The sequence below is a fragment of the Hyalella azteca genome, unplaced genomic scaffold (assembly GCF_000764305.2).
Source record: "Hyalella azteca isolate HAZT.00-mixed unplaced genomic scaffold, Hazt_2.0.2 contig15125, whole genome shotgun sequence".
Lineage (NCBI taxonomy): Eukaryota > Metazoa > Arthropoda > Malacostraca > Amphipoda > Hyalellidae > Hyalella > Hyalella azteca.
Window position 1 is genome coordinate 58,673 of NW_025944986.1, and position 23,362 is coordinate 82,034.

Below are 23,362 nucleotides of genomic sequence, written 5' to 3' on the forward strand. Positions count from 1 at the left end.
GAAATTTTGAATATACATTCCTATCTACCAAACGGTGATTTTTTTGGCTTTTAGAAATTTTCGATTTTACCTTCGTATCCGAGTTTTTTTCTCATTTCACAGTCATTCTGGATTTCACACTTCCTTATATACGGCCCGTATCGCCGGATAATTTGTCGCTTAAATTCGCGGCGATCAAGAAATTTCTTCAGAACTACTGAACAGATTTCAACGAAACTTTGTATATAAATACCAAGCCTCCCAACCGTGATGTTTAGCTCGTGACAATTTTTCTATTTTGTTTTCGTTCGCGAGTTATACAGATGAAGGAGGAATGACCGGCTTTTCTACCGGCCGGTTTAACCAAGAGCCGTTTACGTATATCCGGTATACGTATAGCCGTATAACTCGCAAACGAAGGCAAAACTAAAAAATTGTAGCGAGCTAAACATCACCATTGCTGAGGTTAGGTATTTATATACGAAGTTTCGTTCGAATCCATTCAGTAGTTTTGGAAGGAATTTCTTGATTACTGCGAATTTTAGCACGTATTGCTGTTTAAATCACGAATGAAGGTGAAATGGAAAAAAACTCGCGAACAAAGGAGCAATCGAATTAATTTTCAAGAGCTAAACATTAACTTTCGGTAGTTCGGATAGTAAATTCAAAATTTCGTTGGAATCTGCTCAATAGTTTGGAAAAAATTTATTGATTACCGGGTACTATGAATTTCGGCCCGTATTGCCATATCACTATGGCAAAAACGAATGAAGGCAAAATTAATAAAAAATTCACGAGCTTAACATTACCGGTAGGTCCTATTGAACACGTGTACCAAGTTTCATCAAGTTAAGTTCATTAGTTTGAGAGGTATTACTTGAACATTGAATTGGAAATTGGCCGTGAGACCGGCCGCGAGTCCGGCCGGTAATTTGTCCGAGACGTAAACCCAGGAGAGGTTAATTAAAAAAACAGATCTGGGTGAAAAAACCATCGCTGGGGGTCATGATGTGCTGCACGTATTGTGTACAATTCGTCAATCAAACGTTTGAACTTCTGACTTCGACTTCGGACTACCGCCCCCCTATCGCCCCCCAAACGCCCTCTTCTTCCTTACCGCCCCCCAAAATCTTTCCATCGCCCCTAGGGGGGCGATATCGCCCACTTTGGGAACCACTGATATAAGTGAATTACCTCATTATGCTCATTTCATGTTTAACTAAAACTTTCTTTCTACTTTGTCCCTATGTAAAATTAAGTCTAAATTCCGACAAGGCCACCAACATCCCACCATTGGTACCTTATACACTCGTGTTTCAACTTTCTCGTGTTTCAAATTTGAAGCTGCGCAGGCAACCCAAGGAACGCAAGTTCCCTTGAACGCTATCAGAGCGTTCCCTTGAGGTCAGTGCATGTATTCCCTTGAATGAAATAGCGACTAAATTGTCTGCCAAAGAACTTCTAAAAGGAATTAAAAGTATTTCAAATTAAACTACAGGTTCACGAGTAGCCCTTTAATCATCACACATATCTTTGTTGCAGTATTTGAAGAGACCAGGTTGGAGCTCCTTGTTCATTGCAGCATCGGCTTTTTTTCGATTAGCCTTAATGATAAGCTTTTCCGGTACCTTCTTTTCTTTTACTTCGGCTTCTTTCTTAGCTTGTTGCTGTTGAAGATCTTTTAATCTTTTCTTCCGTCTGTTAATTTTATCGTCTTTTATTTGAAGAGAATCATCAGTTTCCTTAGGCTTTCTTTCTTTGACTGGTCTTGGAATTCGCTCCACAGTTTTTGGAGTCACATTATTTTCAGTCACATCAACTTTTACGCGTTTCAACTTCAATTCCTTTTCCATTTCTTTGAGTTTCGCTAGCGCCGCTTTCTTACACTTCTTACTGAGCTTACGACTTTGGCGCTTCTTGCGGTTGAGGGCAGTTTTAGAGGCCCGGATCTCCTTGGCCTTGCGCAATATATCGGCTTCAGCCTCCTCCTCCCGCTTACGTTTCTGCGGCAATCGTTCATCGACATCCATATCAGGATCGTCCTCATCGATCCTTTTAGCGTTAGGTTTGAACAAGTCATCGATGGACTCAGTGACGCCGTCATGCAGGCTTTTACTTGCGTTGGTGTAGGCCTCAGCCATCTTGCGCGCTCTGGCACCGGCTGGGGTGGTTACGTCCGACAGTTCTTGCTTTTTCGCCTCCTTCTTCTCCTTGCGTGTCACTTGACGTTGACGCTTTCTGTCCTTCCGATCCTTCAGTATTGATAGTCTGCAAAGATTTACATGCATTAACTGTAATATTGTTACAGAATATTTAACCCATAGCGCTAACAAGAGAAATTAACCCCAAGTTTCAACGTTTTATTTAGATAATATCGAGATTTGTTTTAGAAACAGTTAATGCACGAACTAAATAAATATGAAATACTAGAAACAATCAATACAAGAATAAATTGAAGCATCGAAAACCATCCTAAACTACAATAATTGCATAATATGAACATGGATAAAATTGTGCTCGGTGACAAATTAAAATTGGTGAGCATAATGGTTCTGAAACTATAATTAGTCAACTATAAAGATAGAGAAAAGCTAATCAGAACTTACGCATAAGGACACTGAGAGCGTAAGCTGGTGTCGAGGAGTTTTTTCAGTTCCATTTTGACTCCCTTGCCGCCTTGCTGCGTTCTGCTCATACGAACGCGATATTGGAACAGCGTCTTGCAGAGCGCCTCCCAGTCCACGCACGCTTTACCGCATGGATACTGAAAATGAGCAGCTTGATAAAGAGCAGCTTATTTACAGCTATCGTCTAGAGAAAACGGAGCACGAGTAAGAGAATTCTCTAAATAAGTAACCATTGTTACTTACTTGGAGTAACAACAGTAACAGTACTTACTAAGAGTAAGAGTACTTACTAAGAGTAACAGTAATCATTGTTACTCTTACACATTTCCAAATTAGAAAAATGCGATTGTTAAACGATTAGTCTCAAGTTGTTGAATTGCCGCCTCAGGCCAAACGAGTATAGCCAAATATATTTCCAGGAAATATATATGCCAGCGAAGGCATTTTTCAGCATTATTACATTTTTTATCTACTATTATAAACAATAACAAAGGATTAGGGGCATAAATTATGTCAGAAATTTTACACACGAGAGATCTTCGGAGAATAGTTCAACACTATAAACGATAGGTACAACAAATAATCGAATGAAATTTTTTTGAACGATTTTCAGAATCTTTAGTCTAAACACTAGTGAGTATTCAAGTTTGAAGAATTATAACACTTTGATATCGGTGGTCGTCGTCTCTACTTTTCCTCGGAAGGAAATAGTCTTTGAAGCGGAAAATAGAATTCCATGTTAATCCACCAACAACGAAGAAGATGTAAATTGTTGGCCAACAGTCAGTGAAGAATGAACGTGACTCACCCGTAGTATGATCTTCAAGACGAAATTAATGATTGCGACGTCCTTCAGTTTAGGCTGGGTGCACGTCTCGGTGAACTGCGGGATGGAAAAAAATCAAACACGTTATTTCAAGACAAAAAATTATTCAGCCGACCATCTTCATTTTTACCTCGCTAACTCAACTGAAATCGCTTTTTTAGTGGAAACAAACGGCAAACCAAGTTGGTTCTCCTGCAACAAACGAAGATATTAAAGTTGAACAGAGTACCCACAAAGGCTGGATTTAAAACTTTTGTCTATGAATTAAATATCATCCCGTAAATCTGTTATGATAAAGAAACGATAGTGAAACCAACAACTTTGGCAACGGAGGAAAGATCAAACAATTAATTGATTCTTATGCCTATAAAATTATTGTAATTTTATTGAAAAATGGGAAAAAATTAGACTCGTGTCATAGCTAACTTAACAACAATGCTTCGCTCATGTGATATGTCATAACTAACTTAACAACAGAATTGAAGTACTACAAATTAGACAAGAGGTGAGGAGTCAGGAGCCTCAGTCTGATATCGGGATTACCTTGACGATGTGTTTGACGACCTCCTCAACTGTCCATCGTTCATCCTCCGTCAGCTCGTCCACGTTGGGTAAAATACGGGAGTAAAGGGCCTCCAGGAACAGCCAAACGCTTGTCATCTTGCCGTCCAAAACAGGATAATTGTTGGGATATTCTTTCTTTTTCTCGAATATTCTTCGGCACTTGACCTTAAAGTCTTCCTCGTCCTCTTCTTCTTCAACGACTGGCGAGAATATTTCCTCAACAAGACCTCGGCAGAGGCCGGTCCTCAGTTCTGGGATTTCAAGAAATAGCGGCTCCAGCACCATCGTTCCTTCCACGTTTCTGGAACAGTTATGGAACTTGAAGCAGGTGCGAAAAGCATCTCGCAACGGTCTACTAATTATTTAGTAACATTATTTCTTGTTACTGAGACTATAGTAAAGGGTTCTCGTAGTCCATTAGTCATTGCAAGTTCAGAACAAAGAATTTTTTTCGAATATATATCACTTGTTTGCTTAAATCGCAAATTAACTAAGAATTTAAAAGCAAAGAAAAGTCCACAAAAATTCATATCTTTATAGAAAACGTTTCGGAGACCAGCTCCATCGTCAGTTCGTAGAATCAGATACTTCCCAAATGTCAATCTTCATATTGTGCTTGTAAACAATTTCACAATCGGTTCTTTCTTTAGATATAAAGATATGCTCCCTGTTCATATGTGATCGTCCCTGGTTTATCAATATTATTGTGCACGATGTGCATCTGCGTACGTCGGGATGACGTCACGCAATCTTTATTCCAGGGTCTCTGAGCATAAGGGCAGGAGTGGTAGAACCGGACAGTTGCTATCGCGCCCACCTCATTCGGCTGTGCGCGCTCACGCCGAGCAGTGTGATGTCCCCGTTTCTGACAGTGACTTAAGGGTGTTAGCTTCCACTTCCGGGACTTCCGATTTGCGCATTTTAGAATCGCTGTACATCTTTAAACTTAGGCCCAATTTGAATTCAGCTGCTAGCTCCTATCCCCTTGAAATTGTTAATAGATATTTGTCACAAGACGACTTATGTGTGATAATAAGATGGGATTTCTCGCTTCGCTTAAATAAATTGTCAACTGAGAATTCGTACAGACTATAAATTACAGACAAATACTAATACAAATATTTTTCAAAAACTCACGGATTGCGTATGAAGTTCTTGGCGTGGCCAATGTATGCCGGGATGATGGGGTTGTCGACAATACCTTTTTCGCGGCAGAAATGAGCTGAGCAACGGATAAGTGTCACAAAGCCGTGCTTCGCCTCCGGAACTACATAAAAGAAACCAGATAATCAACATCAGGAATAATACAAACATTTAAGGTAGGTTCAACATAGGTCAATAAAACGCAGTGCGATTTATCAGAATGACTAATTTCTCAGTGCCGTGGCAAGTTAATTATGGCGTCAATCAGCACACTTCAAAACCAATTTTCATTAATACGAAGTAATTCAGCAAACTTCAAGAATTCTGAACGTGACAACTGACAAGCATACAGAACATTTAACTTCACCAGCAACACTGCTTTGAGAGTCTTACGACAATGCGCACAAATTTTCGTATTTGGAGTCCTAATGTTACTAGTGGACGAGTGGACAATAACAAGTACTACGCACACTTCGATTAATTTACAGCATCTAAAGTTTAAAGAAAATTATGTACGCTATTGCTCACTGCATTACCACAAGGATAGAAAAGGTCCAAAATATAAATAAGTTGCAGTTTCTTACCGACTTTCGCGACATCAAAAAACTCCGCCAGACACTCCTGGAATGTTTCGAAGCTCATGTCTCCAACGTTGATATATTTCTTCTTCTCACGGATGTGCTGGATGGCTTTCCTGCAACGCAGACGAACTTCATAAAACTGAACACGCAGGCAACATGACGGCACAAATACATTTTAGTCTCGAACTAAGTAGAATGAATGTCTTCTGAGGCGAAGGAACAATAGCTTCAAGTGTTTGAATAGGGCATTACAATTTACCAAAATGCATTGATTGCTAATAAATAGAACAACAATATGAAAGACAGAAAGAGCAAATTTGAGAATTCATTAAATGATGGGGGCTACAGATGGTGGTGAATAGAAAACACATTTTATGCAGAGTAAATTAACAATTATAAATGTCAAACGTTCGTCGGTGAGTTATTTAAATTTTCCAGGACACATTGGAACAAATCTCAAGGAGCATCAGAAGATAACCCCAGGTTTGCTTTTCAATTCCAGAAATTGAATTCAAGTTCAGTATTACTTGAAAAAAGTTCGACTAAGTTAGCAAGAGGCAGACACAAAGTCAGTTTGAGCAATAATAACGGATAAAAAGGTGAGAAATATTAAAAAATCTTGCTCGTAAGTACAGAAAAAGTGTAATAAGCAAGAAATGATGGTGGGTTAGCAACGCTGTCATACCTGATCCTGTTGTTGAGGTCCGTCATGCGCTCTTCCGCGTGTAGCGCCATCGTCTGCAGCAGCGGCAACATGAGCTCACGGAGCAGCAGCTCGCACGGCAGCGGCCCGTCTATCAGACCCTCCACGATGTCCAGGGCTCTGTAAACCAGAGAACTTTATGATACGATGTCCAGGGCTCTGTAAACCAGAGAACTTTATGATACGATGTCCAGGGCTCTGTAAACCAGAGAACTTTATGATACGATGTCCNCTTATACACATCTAGATGTGTATAAGAGACAGGTCCAGGGCTCTATAAACCAGAGAACTTTATGATACAATGTCCAGGGCTCTGTAAACCAGAGAACTTTATGATACGATGTCCAGCGCTCTGCAAACCAAACCTAGTACTATATAAGAGCCCATTCCCGAGCAGGGAGAACTGAGGTTGAAGCTCTGGTGCGTACGGATCCTGATATAAGTCCAGGGCTCTTTGACCGGATGTCTGCCATCATGGACGCTGTCTCAGACTGGATGCGCTCCAACCGGCTCCAGCTGAATGCATCAAAATCAGACTTTATTTGGTTTGCAACTGCTCGGCGCCAGCATCAACTTCCAGCTAACCGTTTGCGTGGGCAACGAGTTCGTCTCGCTTGCGTTTTCGGTTCGCAACCTCGGCATTCTACTGGACTCGTAGAACTTCCTATGAACAATCACATTGCCAAAGTCACTACCGTTTGTTTTGACGTTCTGTGACGAATACGTAGCGTCTGCTATTGTCTCTTGAGGCCCTCGTGGTTTCGCTAGTTCAGAACCGATTGGACTATGGTAATGCCACATTCTATGGACTTCCGATCACGGCACTCAAGAAACTGCAACTCGTGTTCAATAAGCGAAAATTCGACCAAGGGACGCCGATTTTGCGTGATCTGCACTGGCTGCGCATGCAGCAGCGCAAGCTGTTCAAGGTCGCTGTTCTGACGTTCCGATTCCTTCACGGCCTGGCGCCTCCTTATCTCATGGAAGGTCTGAAGCGTGTGTCGGATCTGCCTTCTAGAAGACGATTGAGCTCGTTATCAAAACGGACCTCGTCGTACCATCTACGTCTATCTACCGTCGGCGACAGAGCGTTTCCGGTCGCCGCAGACAGGACCTGGAACGCTTCTTTGCAGGTGTTTCGTCGACGCCTAAAAAAAGAACTATTTTTTCGAGACTATGAATCAAGTGCTTAGTCTCCGTTCCCATCCTTCCTCGGGTCTATTTATTTATCGCTTGCTATTAAACTCACGTGTAACGTGCCCCCGAACTTCGTTTGAACCAGACGCCACGATAACTACGTACTTCGTCGCATAACAACAATAAGTAGGTACATTAATCAAATTGATCTGATTAGGCATAATAAAACTGACGAGGCAAAATTAAATTGAGTAAGATAAAATGTATATGTTAAAAATTACAAGGAACGGTGCATTGGAAATTCGGTTGTTCAATCAAATAGTATAAATAATTTTTTTCTGACGTTTCTTGGGCACAAAAATAATGAATTCAAAAAGAATTACTTGCTAACATACGTCTCTTTAACTTTTCTATGGAAAGAGAACAGAATTAAGTCATTCCACAAAATTATACGATGATAAGAAGCCGAACATCTTCGTGAGTAGAAGAGAACATCATGAATGTTCTCTATCCACACCTAGTGAATGGTATAACAAAATATATAATAGAATACAGTACATAACAGTACGGTATACAGTACCTAAAGTATACAGTGCATAGCATTATACATTAAACAGCATTATACAGTACACAGCATAATACAGTACACAGCATTATACAGTACACATCATAATACAGTACACATCATAATACAGTACAAGCATTATACAGTACATAACAGAATACAGTACATAACAGAATACAGTACATGACAGTATACAGTACATAACAATGTACAGTACGTAACAAAACATTGCACAGCTCCATACCTGTTCCTAAACTGCACGATGTCGGCAGTGACGCCGCTGAGGGCGTTAGGGTTGTTGTTGGTCTTCTTCTTGATGTAGGATCCGAGCACAGCACCGAGCTGAATGTTGAGCGCCCGTAGCTCTTCAGGGGGAACTTTGTCCATGTCCTCCTCTACTGCGTCGTCTGGGCCCTGGACAACAAACAAACCAGTCATAACATCGGCACTTTTCCCCTTCAGAATTAAAGCATACGTAGGTCGCGATGCGCACATGGCGTTATTTTAGAAATTGAAGAAAAAAACAACATGCCCAATAACGTACGTTATTGGTACGTGTTATATACCAATCACCGAACTGTTAATATCAATCATCACCGAACTAATAATATGGATGAAGCACGTCTAAACCTTTGCTGCTAGAAATCGGAAAGTTTCAGAATTGACAGGTGAACACAGACCACAAAAATCTAACCGCTTAATTCGAAGATTCTACCTCATGCGATTCGTTCTCAGGTCGCCTAGTGATCAAATAATAATAGTCATCACAAAATCATGACTTGACTTAACATGCAACAAGATAAACGTCAAAACCACGTGTTCGCAAGTAATGGAAACGTAAACACTTACACTCTCAAGGATTATCTTGAGACTCACATTGAAAACTGAAAGCAAATCTACGACAGCAAAGAAAATTCACGCTAGGAAACAATGAATCCTCATATTATTCCTGACACTTGAACGTAACTTACCGTCGGTCCAAGGACTCTGAACAAGGCGCTCTTCATCTCGTCTAACTTTGACTGCTTCATGGAGGTTTCCAACTCAACTTCCTCCTCCTCATCGTCATCGTCTTCCTCGTCCTGGCTGTCATCATCGTCTTCACCGTCTTCTTCTTCCTCATCATCGCTGTCGTCTGAGTAAATATCGTTAACGTCGGGATCGTCTTGTGATTTTTTGAGATTAATTTTGCCCCGATTTTTGTGTTTGTTCGCAAGAACCGTGGCACTATCAGCTCCATCGTCAACATCGTCATCTTCTTCGTCATCCAAGCCACTGTCTTCAGACTCATCACCACCTGATGAATCGTAATCTTCGTCGCTCTCTTCATCATCTTGCTTCTTTTTCGAAGATGATGTGGAAACTTTTTCATTATCCCCGCTTGCAATATCGTCACTTTCGTTATCACTTTCCTTGTCCTCTTCTTCTTGAGCCTTCTCTTGGTCCTGTACTTCGTCATCATCGTCTTGTCCCGTCTTCTTATTGGACTGTACGAGGTCCTCATTGAAGAGCACTTCCGTCACGCACGACAGCAGCTCCGAAGTCATGCGCCCCGCAAGCAGACTGAAAGACAACGCACAGATCAGGACAAAGCAGCACTCGAAATAACATATTTTCAATAGCCGAACAGGAATTAGGTGACTTAGCACTTTTAATAGTTGGGAAATTCTTAGCAAAAGAATGGGAATATTTCACTAGCCGAACAATAAGTAGGTTGCCTGGCACTTTAATTAGCTGGAAAATTATTAGCGAAAGAATGGGAGAAGCACTTTAAGTAGCTGGAAAATTCTTAGCAAATGAATGGAAGAACATTTAGCCAGGGCTGAGTGATCTGTTTAAGCTCTCAGGGGCCCCAACGATTTTCTCTGCAGCCACTGCTTTAGGAAATTATAAACCAAGCGTCGCAGATTGACCGAGGGTGACAAGATGGCAGGTTAACTCGAGGCTAAGTCAACCGAGGCCCACTTGTTGAGTCTAAATCCAGTGGATCAAGGGATGATGACTTTAATAAAGAGATCTTATGACAAAAATCTACATGAAACTTTGAAAATTTACAACGCAGAAACTTCACAAGTTGCGTCCTAGACGAAAATACAATCTCATAACACAGCTGAAATTTAAACCTTTGTCGGCTGCCTGGACTGCTACTGGGTCTTACTTATAGAATAGTATCAACTATTATTATTCTATAAAGTAAATTATTAAATTATCCTTCCTAATAATAATAACTAAATATTATTAGGTATAAAATTAAACGGCTTCATGCAATAGTTACCAGGCGTTTAGATAGAAAAGCACAAAGGATGATAACAACACTAGTGTTAACTTTTGCATGTATGTGTAACTTTTAGTATCTTTTATGTAATCAAGTGTTAACTCTTTGTGTCAGACGGTAAGTCGAAGTACAAAGCCTAAAGGTTATAACCGTATTGAGGACGGTTAATTTATCCGTAAACTGAAGGTTAAGAAGCGTTCGGTACTCACAAGGCAGTGGGCTTGAGGCTAACTCTCCACCAGGATTCGCCCCGCGTACACAGGGCCAGCAACACGTCCACCAGCACCCCCAGCCACTTGCTCTCCCCACCACACGGCAGCAACACTCCATCCTCCTCTTCATCGCTGCCGCAACGCTTTTCGGTCTCCTCACTTCCAGCTTCGTTTTCTCTCTCCTCGCATTTGCTATTATCATCAATATCATCTATCTGTTCATCACCAGAGACTTCGCCCACTTTTGTTAATTGTTCCTCAGTTTCATCAGTGGTTTTTTCGTTGTCGGTATCATGGTCGTTTTCATTGGTTGAATCATCTACATCACTAGCATCATTTTTGGAAGAGAAATCAGGCATAACCGGCGCCTCTTGTCCAGGTAGAGGAATTAGGTTCGCATCGCCTTCTTCTTCTTTCATCTGACGCTGCATTTCTCTCTTCTTGCGGCGTCTGATTCGTTGTTCTTCCTTCTCCCATTCTTTGGTCTTCTCCTCGTACTCCTGCAGGAGCTGCTCGCCCTTCTCTTGTTGTGTCATCACATCCACGTGTCCCTCCTCGTCCAGGTACTGCTGGATGCACGGGATGAAATCCTGGATGATGTCCTCAGTATCGCGTGCGCACTTCAACAGAAGTTCCAGGCCAAGTTGACTGAGGATAACCTGTGCAAATAAAGATGTATGATGGAAAAAATATAACTCAGTACTCACTGCAGTGAGTGACAGAGAGCGCATTTTCTCGTCGACGAAAACGTGAAGTCACGGACAGACAGACGTACGGACAGACGGACATGGCGAGCACAATAGTGCATTTTTTCCAGAAATGAGAAAATGCACTAAAAAGAAGCACAATTTAAAAGCAATGCGTCGCCATCGGGTCCTTCTTGGACTCATTTCCTTGAAATAAGTCAACATTCTCACCACAAACATATATAAACTTTTTCGGTGTACAAAATACAATCTGACAACTAACCTGAAGTAAGAATCGAAGTTTGGCGGACTTTTGAGTGCCCTTATAAAGGATCTGCATGTAGGTATTGAGCTTCTTAAAGCAGTCGTAGCGCTCAGAATCCAGCCTCAGAAACTCGGGATCTTTCTTAATCTCTTCGGCCGCGGTGTTGAAGGCGCTGATGAGTATGTGGAAGATCGTCTCGTGGTCTTGTGAAGCGTGTACCAAAAATCTGTAATTAGGGAAACGGAGGAAGGGTTTTTACTCCAGTGAATAAGAGATTTAATATTATTGAAATCACTTTCTAGCCTTTCAAACACTATCCCCGATTTTTGAACAATTTCATACTATATACAAATCGGGGAATTATTCAATAAATTAGCAAAAATCCACATTGAAATTTTCTAATATTTTTCTGAAAATTAAATTACCAAAATTTACTTCACTCTGAAGTAGAGTTAATTCATTCTTTGCATTTTCTGGTAAGAACTGAATACATATTTCACAAAAAAATGCAAAAACCAAGAAGTGTTAACGATCATAAATGTGATGTTTTTCAACAAATTATTTAAAAACGGGACAAGCACGACGTGAGGAACGACCAATATTACGAAATAAAATCATCGAGAAATCACCTGAAGAAAAGCTGCGTGCTATCCAGATCTTTGCTCTGGAAGGCTCTCCTGTTGCCTTTGGACATGATTGGTTTTTCTGTAAACTGCGCAAGTGGCTGCTCCCAAGGTGCCTTCTGGGTCTCATCTGCTGTAGCATCGCCCTCATGTTCTCCTTGAGCCATCTTCTCAGTACCTGCTTCAGCTTCTTGAGCCATCTTCTCAGCCCCTGCTTCAGCTTCTTCAGCCGTCTTCTCAGCCCCTGCTTCTCCTTGTGTTGCTTCATCTGCACCAGTAGCAGCGGCAGCGGCAGCTTGCTTTGCTTTGGCAGCCTCAGCGATCTCGGTCATTTCTTGGACGTAAATGTGTTGTCGTTTACAGCTGTCCGTCCAACGCAGGGCACGTCGCGCTAGTCCCTCCGCTACCTGCTGGCGCCACATTTTGCTGTCGTCGCCGCAGCACTGCGGCAGCGTCACCAGCTTCAGCATCAGGCCAGACTCTCGCTCGCTCAGACGCTGCACAAAAAAAACAGTTTGTAAGAGCATAATTACAGCACTCGAATTATAGATTTAAATCTAACAAATACTTTCCAGGATTTTTAAAAGATGATGCAAGGTCAATCTTTCTAATTTAATCGAATCTTAGAAATTTTTCATAGCCAATATTATTGTAAGACACTAAAACTCAAAGAAATTCAAGCTGCTGTCAGTCCAGCTTATTGACTTTTAACTGATTTATTTTCCGAGATATTCATCCAATGCCAACAAAAAAATTCCGTACCATCGTGCCTGCTCCCAGTGCTGGTTGCCATACCTGCCCCCAGTGCTGGTTGACATACCTGCCCCCAGTGCTGGTTGACATACCTGCCCCAAGTGCTGGTTGACATACCTGCCCCCAGTGCTGGTTGCCATACCTGCCCCCAGTGCTGGTTGACCGCGTTGTTAACGCAGTTGTGCGCGTGTTCCTGGTTGAGTTCCTTGAGTCGCTCCTGGGCGATGTGGCGCAGCTTGGGCACCACCAGCGACCCCTGAAGCACGCACAGCGCCAGTCGCGATCTGAGAAGAAGTATCGAGCATTAAGATATGTATGCCATAATTATTTCTGAATTACGGTATTTTAGTAATGGCATCAACTAACTAATTTAGGTACATCTGGTTGGCACTCAGATGAAAAAATAAATAAAAGCAACACCAACAATACGGTATGACCACAAGAAGCCACAAAGGTACCGACTTCATGTAAAGATCAGGCTAATCAGCTACTAATTGACAGGCTCACGCTGTTAACTCAAGACTACATGAGCTTACAAAGTAGAATGAATGAAGCAGTCACGTCATTAGGATAACGCCGACTTATAAGATTCACGTAACGCAAACCATGCAATGTAGTTGACCTAAATTGTCGTGGATTTAAGCCGTGTCAATCTAAAATTGATCCGAGACGAAGAAGGGACCTCAGGTGATGAGTTCCTTCAAAGAATGATTTCACCAAAAGTTATTTAAAGTGTCAGTCTTAACTGATATGCTTACTATAGGGTAAACTACTTCTATCATCTTGGAAAATAGAGTTCAGCGTTACCGGGCAGTTAGCAGAAACTCAATGTTGAGGTTGCTCCAGTAAGTCATCACCGTGGCGTTTGCGGGACGTGTTCTTGAAACTTGCATTGTCCAGTACAATGGCACGGCATAATGAATCAACATTGTACAAAGTTATACCATAACACTTGAGGATTGAGAATATTTATTGTATTCAAATATTCAAACAATTATTCATATCGACTCAATCACTGCAATGCTATGTTATTGTTATTAGCTTAGCAATCCAATTTCAGGCCGAAACGGGTGGTTACGCATATTTGGCATGATTTTTTTATATAAAAATTGGATAGAAGGCTCATCAAAATTATGGTGCATTTAGTTTGGAATATTAATTCTAGGTATCATGTTTTTTTCGTTCGCCTCCCGTCATCTGTCTGATTATACCTGTGTAAATACCAGCAATTTAATGCAACAGCTGGGTATTTTACTAGGTAGTTGAATTCATTTAATAAAACATTAATATGAGTAGAGATCAGTTCTCTGCTTTTACATTTGTAGAAGAAGGCACATCTTGGCTCCTCCAAGACTTCCCAGACATGAATTGTCCTGAGCTCTTTATCTGCAGGCTCAAGAGCGGTTGTAGAGCCGCGCGCCCATCAAGAAAGAGTCGAAAATCGTCCAACTTTACTCTTGTTTGCCGTTATCTTTATCATGCCTTTGGCCAGGGCTCAACTTGGTTAACTTCATTTTTATTCTCAGTTTATACTAGTTTGCAACACCATCAAGATTCATGTTATAGGTCAACAGTAGCTTTAAATGTTAGGCTTATTAAATTACTTATCAGCCCATGGATAATTCATTTACCAGCTTAACATCTCGTTTTCATCGCCACCAATTTTTTAGTACATTTCGATCCTTAATATTTATCTTGAGAAATTGGTTTACAGCATTAATTGGCACCATTTCTCAACTAACAGACATTCAGAGTTAAGATATCTCAAGATATTATTCGACAATTTCTTCAGAAAAACATCGAGAGTCAACATTTCGTAATGAAAGTTTTGACACTTCAGCTAAAGAATTTGTAAAAATTTGAGAAGTGAGATAGTTCGTGTACTAAGTGCTCAGGTAGCCTAACTTTTAATGTTTTTACTTACCGTTCATAATCATTCTCAATGTTACAAAGTGCTCAGGTAACCTAACTTTTAATGTAATTACTCACCGTTCATAATCATTCTCAATGTTTTTGTAGGAAAGGATGAGGCGGCAGAGTGCCTGCTTGAGAGGACGCTTGTCCATCGTCAGGAAGAAGTTGAGGCCTTCACCGGCTACGCTCCACTGCACCACGCGCTCCATGGTGTCCAAGTCCAGCATTTGGCAAGACAAGATGCTCTGCATGAATATATAACATTAGAAATGGAAAACAAGCCAATCATCTTACACTAGAAATCCTGAATGTTTCAACAAATCGAATACCATCGTTTCTCTTGACAAAATTCCGGGTGTAGAAGCAGTGAGGATAAATCTAACCACAAATCAGGCAGGAATATATGAGAAGCAAAAAGTTTATTAGGTTATTTCCTGACCCGCAGATAAAGCATTAAAGGGAGAATATATATTAATTTAGTTTCTTTCACTAGGCAGATAATGTACAGAAAATCCACTTGAATCATAAATTTGCGGTGAACTAATTACACAAAGTTTTACATACAAGTTTAATAAGGACATTATCCATGCCGAGCATGCAACTGAAAACATGATAGGTACCTTCATATAATTCTCGTTCATGTTGGAGGAACATTAAAGTCAGACACGCACAATAAAATCCAATTTTGTGGTATATGTATAATATTAAAATTGATCTCACCATGAGTAGCCTGTAGGCAATCTCGAAGGTAGTTTTCTTGCCCGCCAAGCGGTAGCAGTTGATGATGGTTGGGGCGATCCTGTCCTTGAAGAAGACCAGCACGGGGCTGGGGATGGGCTGCAAGCCGAGCACGAGTTGCTGCTTGGAGCGCTGCTGGTAGTATGACGCCAGCAGGTCAATAAAGTTGGCAAATACAGGGTGGTTCGTCGCAAGCTTCTGGGACTTGGGTAGGAGGATCTCGCCAAAAGCGTCAACTTGTTTAGGAAGAAATGTGTCGTGCAGCCACACTGGGAGCTTCAGGCCCAAGGCCATCATGCGCTCAGCCAGCACCACTCTGAGCCACAGCATCGTGGGCTTCATGCTGCTGATGGGGCGGGCCAAGTCACCACTCATGCCCTCCACTATCAGGTGACTCACCACAGCAACCTTTGAGTCCTGAAGGCAACATATATAATGAGGAAAACATGAGTATAAGGGAAACATGTATAGGTACCTAACATGATATGAACTGAAATATGATACGCAAGGACAGCTAACAACATGACACGAGACAAGCTAGGAATCCCTTGCACAAACGTCATACCACGAACCAACCAATGATTCTCGAGTACAACGAGCGTCATGCCCTGAAACAAAATTAACTCTTTCCAATTTATAAATGTATTCTTAACAAAAAAAAAATAACACGGTGTAGAACGATATTCTTTTCAAGAGAGTTTTTCTACAACAAACTCTAGCACTGCAGCAGGTTTCACATCATTCCATAGACTGTTCCAAGACAAATCTTACCTCTTGTAAAGCAGTAATGAGGAAGAAGACCTCCATATCATCTTTATTGGAGGAGTGACGCACCAAGACAATCTCTGCAACGAGACGCTGCAGCACTCTTATGCTGACGTGCTGCAGTCCATACCTGAACACACACCCGATGCCCAACAGCTTGGCTTGTCTCTGGTACAACTTGCGCTGAAATTACAGTTAAGAGTCAGTCAGTTTTAACAATAATTTCAGTATATTTTTTGTCCCATAGTAATTTAACTAATGAGTAAGCGTTATGATTGTCTCTGGTACAACTTGCGCTGAAATTACAGTTAAGCATAAGTCAGTTTTAACAATAATTTAAGTTTCTTTTTTAGCACATAATAATTTAAATGATGAATAAGAGAATTAATGTGATTACTTTCCTGGTCTTCATCTGCATTTCAATAAACAATATAAATGCTCAAGCAACAGCACCCAGTGCAACATTTTCTTAGCACTGCTTCTAATCGAATGTATGTGGAGGTTAGCAATAATAATTCTATTGCTTCTAAAGATTCTAAATTATTTTTTGCCTGATATATTCTTTGATCTACTAATTGAGATATGCAAAAAATTATAATAATTCTATTACCAATAAAATAGAAATTGGCTCTTAAATTAAGAAAAAAAGCATGATAGTGTTTAAATTAAATTTACAGATATTTTTTTGGAATAGATTCAAAGCTTAAATGAGTTATTAATATTAAGCACTGCTCAACCAAAAGGATTGATGACAAACAGCATTGATAAATGCAAAAATTCATTCATGTAACATCACTACCAAGCTCAAGGTCAGAAATATGCCATAAATTCAACATTTCATTCATAACTCGGCTTGAAATCTAAAAAAACTGCAACAATCAGCATGTTGCTCTCATACAAATAATATTAGCATTGATATAGGTAAATAGCCAAATGACAACACTCCTCCATATAATAAATTATTACCATTAAAAAATGTGTAAATTACCCACATGAGGTAATTCATTCCAAGTTTGTTGATACCTGATCTAAAGAATTCACTCACAGGTTTGTTATACACGCTGAGGATGTTGTTGACAACGCAGTCAACCAGCACTGGGAAGCGCATCATGATCTCGGCAAGCACAGTGATGCTTGTTGCCTTGTACTTGTCTTCATCATGAGCAAGAAGCTGCACACACTGACGGATTTGGGCCAGCAAGGTGGCTGGGAACTCAGCTGGGGCTAGCTTCTGTAGAAGTAATATGCATTTAAAAATTACTTCTTAAAAGAGAAGTGTTGTAAAATGAATCTAAATTCTACATCATATTCCATAGGTACTTCCAGATTATAACAGGCATAAAATTACAGCAGTGTTTCTTCAAATTTAATTTATTCTAACAAATTTCAACAAACATTTAAAACAGTGGGATTTTCATCCAAATTAATCTGAAAAATGTGTGAAAATGTTGATTGAAGAAAAAAATTACTACAAATTTCATAATAGGTACCCTACACAATTGGTAACCATTTACATGGAATGCTCTCTCCCAATAGCTTTCTTATTTATCTTATACATGGAGATAAGAATTCATGTCATATTACTTTGTATGTATATCAAATCAATACACTAACAATTGAAACCTAAGATACAGAACATATCACTGGAAGCATCAGGACATACCCAGACCTTCTCAGACTTTTTCCCTAATGTCACCACATTTTAATACTTGACAGCTTGGATACATTAGGTAATCTTACAAATTTTCAATAGAAATTTGCTGAAGACTTTTAATACTCACACTTGGGTCAATCTTAAGCTGTGCAACTTCAGTAAGCAGTTTGTTGATGGCTTTCTCACCAGTTCTCTCTTTGCGAGTTTTATCAAAACTCTCATAACGACTCGCAAACTCTTCCTGTCTCCGCCCCACCAGCTCCTTCAGCTTGTTGTTTGGGTCCTTCTTAGGGAGGCCCATTTTAGCTCACTTTATTATTTAATGCTAAAATATCTGATCTGCCAATAAGTTTATAAACATATTAGTAGATGTATTTACTAACTAAACAGTAAATGCATAGATACAAAGAAAAAGTAAATAGCAGTTTTAATAAAGTGTGAATGTTGAAAAAAAAAATTTAGTGAAATAACCACAATTTAGCTATTTTTTTGTACATCAAAGACTTAGCAAATAGCTATTAAAAATTCTGTTCACATAGTATTAATGCCTTAACAATAATTGAACACAATGAACCAAACTTAAATGAAATCATAACTTCTCACACTACAAAGCAGAGTTTACTGCTCAACGTGACACTCTTACTGCAGATTATGACATGACATTCAAACATACACACACAACAAAAGCACACATCTCCTCATTGCTCTAAACACCGGTCACAGTTGCCGGTGTCTAATGGCATTTCAGTCGGCAGTTGCCAAATGAATGAAGGCTCATTTTTATTACTGAAGATGCGGGTATTTCTTTTATATTAAATACATTCTATCTTTTATGATAAAAACAACAATGTTTTTCTTACAAATCTCACAATATGTACTTTTATGCATAAATACTGAAATCAAGTATTCTGTCATTAAATACCATAGACTCCATGGACTAGAAAAGTTTAGTTTTCACAAGCATATTCATTCATGAAATGCTTCTGAAACAATAGGAAATTTTAATTCCCATATATAATAGGGATATAATTTCATTCCCATATATTTATCAAAAAGCTTGAGAAATTAACCTCAAAAGAAGTTCTTAATAAAACTGGCATCATTTTTAACTAAACATGTCTAAATGAAGGACTCTACCCTAAATATACAAGTACTAGGGATTCATAAATTACCTACCAAATCCATTTATTGTCATTTAACTCAGAATCATTGCACAACAATGGAATTGTTTTGCAATTTGTTAAAATTTAAAATTTATTTCATGTTATATTTAATATTTCCTGCAATTATTAAAATTGTAAGACTTTTCTGCAATAGTTGACAATAAAACAACTACCTTGTGAAGAAACTGAAGATAATCAGGAATGGCATCACCGTCCTTGTGGAGATCCTCAGATCAACACACGAGGACGGTGTCCGCATTACCGTAAAATGGGGTAACTTAGACCGGCGGGGTAACTTAGACCACTTTTTGTTTTTTTAACAAAAACCCCCACAACTCAAAAACTATTTGACATAGAAAAATTTTGTTAATGGGTATTAAAGGCCCAATACTGAGGCTACATAACACAATAGGAAGATTCAAAAAGTTTGCATATCTAATAGGTTAAAAAATTAAAAATGTGACCCACAAAAAAAAAGCTATTATTTAAAGCCTGTCAGAGTACCCCCTCCAATTTTTTTATTTTTTGGTTAAATAACTCCAGGTTTTGATGCATTGTAGTAGAACTCTTCTAGTTACATATGCAAATGACAAATTTTCGGAAAGTGTCATAGCTTGCAAATGGGGGGTGCCGCCCCCAAATGGGGTAACTTAGACCACCTAATGTCAGCCCTGACGGGGTAACATAGACCGGCTTGGAAGTTATGTATTTTGCATGTTTCAATTCAAGTTTAATTTAGCTAGTAAAAAATGGCATCATTTATAAAAAAAAAAGTGGTCAAGTTACCCCATTTTATGGTACCTATGGTAGGTCTATTGGTAACCTATGATTACCTATCCTGGCCAATATGATTCAGACTGAAAGTCTGAAACCATATTATCCACCATATGACCGTAAAGCGTAAATTACACACTACTGACTTAGTTTACATAACATAGTGATGTCGGCGCTGAAGTGTAGGCCTGATGTGGCCTGTCGCTGATTCTTTTCCTTTTCGTGCCTTGTTCATAGATCTAAACTCGTGTCATTTGACCGGATCTTTTCATGACTGACGATAGTTTGAAGTAGCTACTAGACTTCCACCGGGTTCGATAAGGAGCTAGGCNTTTGAAAGCGAAAATATTAATGTAAATTTAAGGCTTTCAACCCTTTTAACGCGTGCGAAATTCTTTTAAGTGTTGTCTACCTTATTGTCCTTTGTTTATAGTCCGTTACATCTATAGTCCACGACTGGCGCCTAATTAATTCGCGTAAATTGTAACAGTTTTGAAGTGCGATGACTGCTAGGTGCTGTTCTTACTCCGATCTCCAGTTTTAGGATTAATGATTAATGATAAATGATAACTGACTAAGCTAGTTGTCATTTTATGAGCATAGTAACTTTACTAACTTAGTAAGTAATATTTATTCGTGAATCTTGATCATTCCTGAATAGGTAGTTGCATCCAGTAATCTACTTTCATATCTCCTGTAAATGGCTCCATCGCGTAAGTCTCGTAGCAGTTCTCCCTTTCTTGGCTATATAACTGTTGACTGATTTCTGCTTACAGTGCACCATACTGAAAAAAATTAGATTAGGATCAGTTTGTTAATGAAAAACCTAGAAACCTAGTAGGAAGCAAAAAAACCTAGATCTAGGTTTTTTCTGCTTCGGAGGGCCACAGTGCCTGCGGAGTGCCTGCTGGAGTGCTGGCTCTAAATGCCCAAGGATTTGCTGAAAAACCACCATGCATCTGGACTTTGCTCAAAGAGATCTCTTTGCAGTACTTGCAAACTTTCATCTCTAGCTGGGCCAATTTGGTTTTATTTTGTGTTCTAGAGGCTGTAGACGGCTTTTCTCTAGAGGCCTTATAGGGCTTTTTGACTATCTTTTTTATTTTCGGCCAGCCATTATTAAATTATTAAATGCGCAAACTAGTTCTCTTGAACGGAGAAAAGGACGGAGAAAAATACAGAAAATGACGGAGAAACATACAAAACTGAGTTGAGTAATTGAGTTGAACAGAGTGGAAATCTAAGATTAGAGGTTCACTTAAAAAAAAGCGTTCCGCCTTGAAAAAAAACGTTCCAGGCAAGTGGCAACTAGAAACAGGTTTGCAGGTCGTCAGAAATCGGCCTCGGCACGAACGTTACGTCAGGCAACACAGCTGTCTCTTATACACATCTAGATGTGTATAAGAGACAGCATCTGGACATGGTGCAATTACATATCAATTTTAAATTACCTTAGTAATTTGAGTTTTGTGAACGCCGACCTTAAATTAGAGGAGCGGCTCGCAGCCTCCGGCAGACAACCTCCCACGCTGAAAGTCTAGATAACACTGCATGCGGCAGTGCAGCTGCCNAGCACTAGTGCGTTAACAATGTGTGCATTAGGGGCGGTCCATTCTAGCTTTCTAACGCTGTTTGGATTACAATGGCAGTGACGTTGCACGCGTTCTGATGGTAATTGGATTCTTATGACTGGCGTTGCACACGTTCTAGCAATGATTGGATTCATTTGACTGTGACGTTGGACGCGTTCAAGCATTGATTGGATTCTTGTGACTGTTACGTTGGACGCGTTCGAGCGTTGATTGGATTCTTGTTACTGTGATGATGCAAGCAGTTTTTTTTAAAGAAACAGCTGTGGCATCTTGCAGAGACTCATCAGTGATGATGATGGAGTGAAAGTGGAAGTGTGCTGGACGTTCCAGATTTTTGGGTCCTGCTTTCCAAATTGCTATGTTTACCAGTTAATATATTACCCCTCTGGATTTCCACACTGGACACAGTTGAATATAGTAAAGTTGCCTTGAAAATTCCAGTTTGAGGAACAGCTGAGCTGCAGCTGCCAAGGGAAATGCAAGAGCTAGAAAAACACAAGTTAAAAACCGAAATCAAGTTGAGTAAAAATTGTACAAATTGTTTGATTGTTCAAAATTGTTACAGACTTGAGAGACTTTATCCATAGTGTCAAAGCAGAGTTTTTTAGACTCTCCCTCTGAGTCCCTCAAGTTTATTTTTGAGTCCTATAAGTAGACCAGTGAAGTATCTTGGATACCAGAATTATCATACATAAGAAATCTGTTAAAATCTTGAGTAAATGAGAAAATTATAAATGAACTGATTCTAAAAAATCACTGGTTTGCCACTATGACTTTATCTTTACATGGGCTAAGTCGGCAAGTCGCTAAGAAAATGCCTGAAGATGAAAAAATAAATCAATAAAATTCGAATAACTATAGAAACATTTTGCTGGCCCAGTATGCCCATACTCCAGGGCTCTTCTAGCTCCAGCCTCCAAGCTGAATTGCGTTATTCTTAATGCGGTCTGAGCAGACAGCAGACTGCAGACTGAGCTCTGTTCCTCTCAATCCTCTGTAGACAGTAGACTGTAGGTATAGAAATTTTGCCGTAGTAGTGCAAAAATCCCGATAAATTTTACACATGACAAACAAAACACAGTAAACTAGTTTAAGGAAGTAAAATAGTAGTGACAATGTATTCCTACTGGATTTAATTTCAAGTTAAAGCCTTACAGATTCGAAGCCCAAGTTTATTGCCGATTGCATCTTTTCGTTCAGAGTTCGATGATTGGGATTCAGCGATTACTAAGCAGACCGGATAGGAACTTTTTGTGTAATTCGTCACAAACACCTAAATTTTCTAATAAGGTGTACAAATTTATGACTAGTTTTCAGACGATCTTGTACTTTATTTCATAAAAAACATCCTAGAAGTAAGAAATAAGTTTGTACCATTTTCAGGGATCTGCTTCGCGCACAGGTCACGTGTGGTGTGGTTGGGACGCAGTATAGACCCCTACATAGCCCTTGCCCACAATTCAATATCTATTCCTTTCCGCTCGTAATCACGCTAGAGGGCATATTAGCCTGTGTGATTAAGTGCCTAAAGCCATAGGTGTCATTTCCTTTCCTGGATATGAATCAATCAGCCAACTGACATCAAGTCACCAAAGCAACAGCCGTGGGCAAATAGCCAAACTGTTGTGTGCTTGTATTATACACAGCCTGGCGTATTCGCGGCTTTTGAAAATAAGCGCCCGACATAACAGCGCCTTTACGTCACAGCCACTGCTTCATGGCGCTCTACTCCACATGTCTCTTATACACATCTAGATGTGTATAAGAGACAGGTTATATATTTTTCGAGGCGCATAAAATGACAGCATCTCAATATAACATTT

General features: G+C 39.8%; 1 protein-coding gene across 1 annotated transcript; it reads right to left on the bottom strand.

Moving 5' to 3' along the window:
* Positions 1-1,478: 1,478 nt before the first annotated feature.
* LOC108673170 lies at positions 1,479-12,411 on the bottom strand. The gene is made up of 12 exons (XM_018160960.2): positions 12,193-12,411; positions 11,582-11,789; positions 10,610-11,271; positions 9,097-9,688; positions 8,370-8,539; positions 6,406-6,543; positions 5,724-5,833; positions 5,134-5,263; positions 3,976-4,297; positions 3,415-3,489; positions 2,586-2,743; positions 1,479-2,247 (listed from the first exon to the last, which is right to left on the bottom strand). Exons 1-12 carry the CDS (start codon positions 12,384-12,386, stop codon positions 1,494-1,496), a joined length of 3,513 nt encoding a protein of 1,170 aa, XP_018016449.2. The 5' UTR covers positions 12,387-12,411; the 3' UTR covers positions 1,479-1,493.
* Positions 12,412-23,362: the final 10,951 nt, after the last annotated feature.

Excerpts from the sequence above, each read along its gene's own strand:
- LOC108673170 (XM_018160960.2), bottom strand. The coding sequence starts at position 12,386 with ATGGCTCAAGAAGCTGAAGCAGGTACTGAGAAGATGGCTCAAGGAGAA. Across the intron at positions 6,544-8,369 it reads ATCGTGCAGTTTAGGAACAG|AGCCCTGGACATCGTGGAGG; the intron begins GTATGGAGCTGT and ends TCTGGTTTACAG. Across the intron at positions 3,490-3,975 it reads TCGTCAAACACATCGTCAAG|TTCACCGAGACGTGCACCCA; the intron begins GTAATCCCGATA and ends TCCATCCCGCAG.